At 44.9% G+C, this 8,383-nt stretch overlaps 1 protein-coding gene across 1 annotated transcript in view; it reads right to left on the bottom strand.

Annotated features, from left to right (window-relative positions):
* Positions 1-1,145: 1,145 nt before the first annotated feature.
* Positions 1,146-8,383, bottom strand: part of OPRD1 (opioid receptor delta 1) — a 157,434-nt gene continuing 150,196 nt past the window's right edge. The window contains exons 3-4 of the mRNA XM_060275758.1: positions 4,076-4,425; positions 1,146-2,254 (exon numbers count right to left, since the gene is read on the bottom strand). Of these exons, the coding sequence (XP_060131741.1) occupies positions 1,722-2,254; positions 4,076-4,415 (873 nt within the window). The 5' untranslated portion in view covers positions 4,416-4,425 and the 3' untranslated portion in view covers positions 1,146-1,721. The remainder of the gene's footprint in view (positions 2,255-4,075; positions 4,426-8,383) is intronic.

Raw genomic sequence — 8,383 nt, 5'->3', positions numbered from 1 at the left:
GGAAGGGGGAAGCAGGGAAACCGCGGGAAGAAGACTGATCCCGGCGACCCCGGAATTGCGTAAGAAGCGCTGAGGGCGGAGATTTAGTATTCCCAGGCTACTTTGCTGGAGAAAGACGCGGGAATCTCCATTCGGAGGTTCTGCGCCAGACTGACAACATGTACTGCCATCCTGTATATAGCACTCTTTTAGCACTGTAAATAGACTGCACCAATAAAAGGATAAAATGCAGAGCTGTGAGAAGTCGTTACTCTAGAGTAGCCACCACCACCACTGTGACAGCAGCTCAAATCTGTTTTGGAGCCACTCTGTAGCTTTCCAGTTTGATTCATAATTTGAGACAAAATGATATTTGTTGAGAATGAAGCTCCCCCATCTTCACTAAAATGAAGAATCTAAAAGAAAAGACTATCTATATATTTCTTTTCATATGAGCGGATGAAATTTGCAGGCACATTAGTTCCTCCAGGGTGTATTAAGCCAGCCAAATGTTAGGAGATACAACTAGGGTTTAGTGTGTGTGTGTGTGTGTGTGTGTGTGAGAGAGAGAGAGAGAGAGAGAGAGAACAACACTTATAAAGTTTCATTTAGAAAAGAAAGAAAAGGTATTTTGTTTTCTGCCAGCATGTGATGCAATTTGCAGGCATATTCTGCCTTTATGAGGGGATGGAGCACACCAAATTTCAGAATGATAGTTGAACCAGTTCCCCTGCAAGGAAAGCATTACCATTTTGGAGTGGATACAGTAGTAAACATAGGGGGTAATGAGAGTGGGGAAAAGAGCATGAATCTTCAGGAAATACTAGGATGGGGAAACTGCCAATGCACTCCAGCAAGAACCTTATGTTGTTGGACTTTTGCTCCCTGCTGGATTTTTGGGGATACAACCCCTTCTCCCTCAGGGAGGGAGATACCTGTATCACCATTGACTTGTATAGAAGAAGGGGTGATGCGGGGGGTGGTGCTGGTGGTGGTGGTGGTATTATCTATGTGAAGAACAAACGGTTTTTAATATTTAGGTCAACATTTCTCCTCCATCAATGTGAATGGAGTGTCCTGGGAAAATAATTGACTGTACAGATCATTTCTCTAGCCAGTTTGGTTTTGCTTTGATTAAAAAATAAATGCAGTGGGTTTTTTTGGGGTGGGGAACACACCCAAGTCCACAGAGCAACTTGGAAGTTTAGAGAGTCAGTGATCTGGCTTGAGATGTCTTTTCAACTGTGCAGTCTGGTAATCCAGGAAGTATACAGAACCACCGTAGATCCCTACAAAATACCTAGGAAATAATGAATGGAGGAAGCAACAGAATGAACACTGATGTGTTAATCAATGGCCCAACCGTCTACAACATAACAAAGATATGTGCAGTTAACTTTTCAAAATTATTTAAAGCCAACACAGGCTGATTAAGAAAACATCAACCCTGTAAAAGACATTCAGTCTTAAGAATTCACTTCAGAACCAAAGCAATTCACACCCAAATATCACTTTGCAGTTGATGCCTCTCCTGTGGGTACTCTGTTCATAGTTGTAGGGGGGACTTAACATTTGCAACTACGTGCAAAAGTCAACAATGTTTGTGATCAGGCGCCTTTCTCCCCCTTCTGGCCATTCCTACGGTTCAGCTAAAATTCTGTAGTTGTGACCTGGGTCACTTCTGAATGCAGTTCATCCACTGTGCGTCCACGGGAGCCCCTCTTGTGGCTATCCATGTCTAGTCATGCCGACTTATTGAGGACTTCAGAAGGAGTGCAAGTCGAGACACGCTCTCGTGTGGTGTTCCGGGCCCGGCTGAAGCTGCTCTGCTCCATATGTGACCGGAAGGGGAGGCAGAATTCTCGGAAGCACCTCTTGAAGTTCTCATCCAAGAAAGCGTAGAGGACAGGATTGAGGCTGCTGTTGGTGTAACCTAGGGCAATGCAAAAGTGGAGGCTGGCCATCACGTAGGGGTTCTTCTTGTCGATGCCCACGAGGGTCCAAACAATGACAAAGATTTGAATGGGTGTCCAACAGATGATGAAGGCAGCTACCACCACCAGCACCATGCGTGTGATACGACGCAGGTTGCGGTCCTTCTCCTTGGAGCCTGAGAGGAGGCGGACACTCTTCAGGCGGAGAATCATGAGCCCGTAGCAGATGGTGATGACCAAGATGGGAACCAAGAAGGCAAAGATGAAGACACAGATCTTGGTGACTGTGTCCCAGTAGATCTGAGGTTCAGGAAACTGCAGGAGACACATCACGATGCCACCTGCAGGAAAAGGAGAGGAAGAGAGTGAGGTGGCTTTCATTTAGCAGATGGAGAAACGGAGATAGGTAGGTGTCCAGCTTGGACATTATTTCCCAAGGCTCCATCAGCACAGGTGCTGATTTTCACTGCCATCTGTTCACTGAAGCAAATGTAGGAATATCAGGACTCGCTGATATTGTAACTCCTAACTCATGCCAACATAATGGAGTATTTCCAAGAGTGTCTTGTATATGACTCAATCAACTAACTGGAACTCACAAAGCGAATAAAGCAGATTTCATTTTTTAACACTAATAGTAATATTAATAATACGAGTAATACTACTACTGATATTAATAGCAGCAGCAGCAGCAGCAACAACAACAACAATAATGCAAGTGGAAACTCTTCTCCATGAGCCTACAGGCTCTCTCCCTCACCACCCAAGCCTGCCTCCCTGTCACTGGCAGAGGAAGAGGAGTCTGCCCCCCGGTGCCAGAGCATGAAGCTCCGCCACTGCTCCCTGTCATGATCTTTCAAATACTTTCAGCCCTCTTCTGGTTTTCTGGATGTGGCCAGCCAAAGAAGGAAGGGAAGTTTACCTTTCTCTGCTCCAGCACACAAAAATCAAGATCATTGCCAGACCCTGATACTGCCTCCGCCACCTATCTTCCTGCTGCTTCCTCCAACCTAACTTGCCTGCTGGCCTGGTTGCTTGCTCACTGCTAGCAAATAGGCTTTAAAGACTTAAGGCAAACGTTAAACAGTAACTCTAAGCAACTTCGTCCACAGTGTCTCACCCATTTCTCAGAACGAGGTACTGAGCACTCATGCCTTTGTTGGCAGCTACCATGCAGACTGGAGGAAAGCAGCAGGGTGGGGCAAAAGTTGGTAGGGAGAAGTGGTGGCAGAGCTAGCAAGCTAACCAACCAACTGGCCGGCTAGCTGTCACTCCCAATTCGCCATCTCAGCCATGTGACTCATTGTGCTCCCCACATCCAGGAGGGGAATCTTCTCTGGCTCAGAATCAAAATCTGAGATGGAAAAGAATTTGGGACTTTCAATACGTGTATTTGAGGTGGAACAGTATGAGCCCATGAGACTTGCATTTCCCATTCCAGAAATTGGAGTCTCTGGAACCATGCTTTTAGATAGCTCCTTTTCCTGGAGTTTAGACAAGATCATGGTGGTGGTATTTAGTGCCCTGTGTTTTAGAACTAACTCCCCACCCCCTTGTTGCTCTTGGTGGTTCTTCAGATCCACATCCTGATGACTAGATGGTTGAATTTACGTTAAATGGGTGATGTATGGTTTTAAATAGGCAACCAGGTTGGGAATATGGTGTGCAGAGAAGGTTCTTTAACTTAAAAAACACCACCACCAAATGCTATTTTATCCTCTGCCAAAGTCCCATAGGAACTATTTTGGGGAGGGAGACATTTTCTATCTATTGCAGAAAGGAAGCTGCTATTTGTGGTAGAACATTTTTCAAAACTGTGCTGTGAAGTCTGCGAAGGTTGCTTCATGACTGACACAGGGACTAGCCAATTAGTATTGTGGTGTGGGGAGGTGGCCTCATGCTTGAAACAGTACTATGCTAATATGCCTTCCACTGAAAATGGACAGATCCAGTGTTCCCTAAGCTTAGTCCAAGTCAGAAGGTTCTACGTGTGTCCAAAAATGTGGTGAGAGAACTTTTGCAGCAGACTCACTGATAAAATCACACACATCTATGTACAGCCTTATGGGCATCTCTGGCTGTGGTTTATAGAGCAGGAAAGTGGCGCCTCCCAAAGCCCACACAAAGGAGGATTGACTGGAATCTGGCAACAAGACACTTGCCTTGAGATCGAGTAACAGCCATGATCATGATGGGCACCCCAATGACAGACGAAAGAACCCAGATGCAAACATTGATTAACTTCGCTTTTGCTGGGGTCCGGAAATCCAATGCCTTGACTGGATGGCAGACGGCTATGTACCGGTCCACGCTCATCATGGTGAGGGTGAAGATGCTCGTAAACATGTTGTAGTAGTCAATGGAGAGGACAACCTTGCAGAGCAGCTCCCCAAAAGGCCAGGTCTCCATCAGGTACTTAGCACTCTGGAAGGGCAGTGTGCTAGTGGCCAAGGCATCTGCCAAGGCCAAGTTGAAGATGTAGATATTGGTGGCTGTTTTCATCTTGGTGTATCTGCAGGGAGGAGACAAAGGGGAAAGTGTGTCAACTGCAAATTATGCTTGCTCTCTGCCCAGGAAGCATGAGTGTTTCCTGGTCTGGGTGAACAAAGGCCCCCAAGCTGTCAAATTTATCGGCTTTGTTGTTGTACCGTTGTTTAGCTGGTGTGAAAAAAGAAAGAGGCTTGCAATGAATGATACAGTTAGTTCAAAATAGTATGTGAAATTCAGGCCCCCACCTCTGGGGATGGATTTATCATTCTTCCTCTGGTCTCTGTCAGTTTCAAATGCATTCATTTATACATCTGGTCCAATAGCATTAATCTGGTTTGTCTAATTAAAAAAATGCATGAATATCCATATTTTTTTCCACAAATGCCGCATTGCTAAACCAGTACACATTTTAAATATGTGTCTCATTACCTTTTAAAGCAGAGAACTGCATCACAAAGTTTGGAGAAGTGCAAAATGGCAAGGATAGCTCTGCATTTCAAGCCTGCACATTAGTTCAGGAGGTGTCAGCCAAGTCAGTTCATACTGAACTTGGGAAAGAATTAATTCCATATGCACCCTCCCCTCCTAATCCCTTTTGGTAGGACTTTGTAAGTCAATACAAGGACCATGAACTTGGCTGGGTAACAGATGGGTAGCTGATGCAGCTGTTCTAACAACACTGCTACATTTTCTCAGCCAGAAACTCCCATCAGCAGTCTGGTCACTGCATTCTGCACCAGCTGGAGCCTCCAAACCAGACCCAAGGGCAGCCCCACACAGAGCACATTGCAGTAAACCAGCCTTGAGGTTACCAATACATGGACCACCGTGATCAGGCTATGTTGTACCCCCTCTGGCGGAGGGAGTTTGCTTCTGAATACCAGTTGCTGGAAATCACAGGAGAGGAGGGTGATCTGGGCACCCGAGGCTGGGAAAGGCTGGACTAGCCTTTAGAATAAGGAGCCAGTGTGGTATAGGGGTTAGAGTGTTGGACTAGGACTCGGGAGACCAGGGTTCAAATCCCCACTTGGTTATGAAGCTCACTGGGTGACCTTGGGCCAGTCACCTCTCAGCCTGACCTACTTCACAGGGTTGTTGTGGAGATAAAATGAGGAGGGGGAGAACTGTGTGCACCACTTTGAGTTCCTTGTTAAAAAAAAAAGGTGGATATAAAGGCAATAAAATAAATGCAATAAATAAATGTTGGCGCTGGAAGACCCTACTCCATGTAACCATCTGGAAGACTTGGAGACTGTTGCTGTTTATTAGCCCAAACTTATTCACAGGGCTGTCAGGAAAGATCCAGTGTGTGTGTGTGGGGGGGGGAGGCCACTGAGCCCTTTGGAAGAAGGATGGAATGAAAATGCAATATATTTTTATTGAAACATGGGGAAGGAGAGTGAAGAAATGACTATAGTTTCTCCTCCACAGCCTCCTTATTGTTCTGCCTCTTTCCCTCATCTTTTGCCTTTATTCTTTCATATCCTTCCTTCCCACATTAATCTCTCCTAGAGGGAATATATCTGACCAGAACTTTGATTTTCTTCTCTCTCTGTTTTTACCACCAGGATCCATTTCCTTCATTTTACTGTCTTGGTGAACAAGAACGTATCCATTAAATATGGATTTGAATGCTTGAATTATTCAAGGAAGCAAAGGACTCAGTTTTCCCTCCATCATTGCAGGGGGAAAGTTGAACATCTCAAAGATGCTGCCACTGCAAATGACCAGCAGTTTCTGCTGTCACATTGGAACCACTGCTTTCTTTTATTCAAGGCCAATATGCACACTTAAGAGCAGCCTGAACCACTAAGGCTTAAAAGCCAGCAAGTATGTGCCAAAATCTGGGTGGCATTTTTAAGAGGGTTAGAAGGGATAGTTTTGCATTTCCAATAAATCAGCTGGACTACTCAAAGTAAAGCATAGAATTGCAAGAGAACTCAGAAGTCAACTAATCCAACCCCCTGTTTATTTCTGGAAGCCGACTGCTACAGCAATCTTGAAAGGTGGTCCTCAAGCTTCCGCTTGAGAAACTTCCAATGAGAAACATCGCTTCCTAGGCAGTCTGTTTTACAATTTCACTGTAAAAACTGCCATTATCATTAAACCTTGGAGGATTTTTTTTTTAAAAAAAGATTTATAGCCTGCATCAGTTATTCTTTTTCTTTCATTTGTCTAATTTTTTTTAAAAAAATTTTTTTGGCCCTGTTCCTTCTTCCCATGAATATTGTTAAGGACCCATTAAATCCTGGATATCGGTTTTCAAAAGCATCATCACCAGAGCGGCTGGAAAGCAAAGCAGAAAACCCAGGATTCAGTTGCTTTTGGAAAGGCAGCATTTACGATATACTGTACATATGAGAATGTTCCAGCATGTATCTCAGTTATATACACAAAGAGGGGAGTGGTAACAATATCGATCTCTCTGTACATTGTGACAAAATGACTAGGCTATCTTGACACACATGCACACCAACCATCAGGAATCACTTTAGAACAGAAAAATAAATACGGTAAGTACTGTTCCACCATTCAAGCCCACTCATGCAGTCATCAGATAGCTTTGCTGCATTTTGCTAAAAGCATTCATCTTAAGGCTTATCAGTATTTGCATAGATAACTCTCACCTGCTTCCAGTGGGCATGTAGGAAGGACAAGAGGACCCCCCCCCCAAATTAAATAGCCACATTCATTGTCCTGACCCCAATAGTCCAAAATCCCTCTGCATGCAAGGAAGGATAGATCAATCTGCCAGTTTAGATTTATCTCAGTTTCTCATTTTCCCAGTATAAAATTCAGCTCTCCACAGTTCCACATTGGTTTGCGATTTATAAAATTTAAAAGTCCCCATTAAAATGTGTCAGCTTTCTTTTGGCAAGCAATTTCCCCTGATATAATGCATGTTCACGAATGCTTGTTTTTGTACACAAACTTTCCCCTAATATATGCATCCTTGCACATAGGACAAGGTGAATTTTTGCAAAATTCTGAGAAGTGGAAATTTGGGACGGGGGTGGGGAAGAGCTGGCTTTCAATTCTCATGTTGTTTTGCCACATGAGGACTAAGTAGGTTTGCCTTTAAATGTCAGCAAAACTGAATTCCCCTCTCATTCCTACAAGTGAGCACCTGTTGCGCTGAGGGGGGGGGGGAGGGTGTCCCTTGGCTGAATTCACATGTTAGAAAACAAACACAAAAAACACCACATTCCTTTTACACTGCACTACCTGTTACATTGTAGAACAGTAGCTTTTGGATAGCTATACTGCCATGCCACGCTGCATTTCAAATGGTCGGAAAGAGCTGTCTGTTGCGAGACTGGCCCCAAATTTCATCACGTGGAATTGCAAAATAAAATTTTCTGCGTTAACAGGGTTGCAAACTGATCTTTCTCTCTCTGGAAACAATGATCACAGAAACGAGTGCTACACTTCCAATAGATTTCACCAGGCTTCCAGAAGTGGCTTTTCCATTATGTAAAAGATAACATAAAACACAGAAATTAACGGGGAAGGAAATGTCAGGGGAATGGAAGAAAGGGCCATCTGCTTGCAGCCCCTTTCTATGCATTGCTACAATTGCCCCTAACGGAAAGCACCTTTTGTGTCCTTGGAGAGCCCCGACTCTCAGTTTTTGCACAACTACACAAACAAGGGCCTCTGTGCATGCTGTTGCTGTTGAAGAGGTGACTGTTGGTGAGGCCCACATGCCAGTGGTGTGCAAGAACAGAGGCCAAAGCAGCAGCAATGTACGGTGTGTGTGTGTGTGTGGTTTCTGTCCACACTCACACAGCCCTCTCCACGCAGGCAAACGAGAGGCACTAGCAGAGTTCAAAGACTTATTCCAGCCCGGCAAAAACATTCAAGGAGGGTGAGAAACAGGGCCAGTGAGGGATGTGGCTGGGGAGGGTGTGTGACCTGAGGAGAGTCCCAAAAGCCAGGTAGAGAGGCTTGGGGGGGGGCTGCATCTGACCCCTGAACCT

The sequence above is a fragment of the Zootoca vivipara genome, chromosome 6, assembly GCF_963506605.1.
Source record: "Zootoca vivipara chromosome 6, rZooViv1.1, whole genome shotgun sequence".
Taxonomy (NCBI): Eukaryota; Metazoa; Chordata; class Lepidosauria; order Squamata; family Lacertidae; genus Zootoca; species Zootoca vivipara.
Note: the sequence above shows the minus strand (reverse complement) of the source record. Positions and strands in the feature narration are given on the sequence as shown.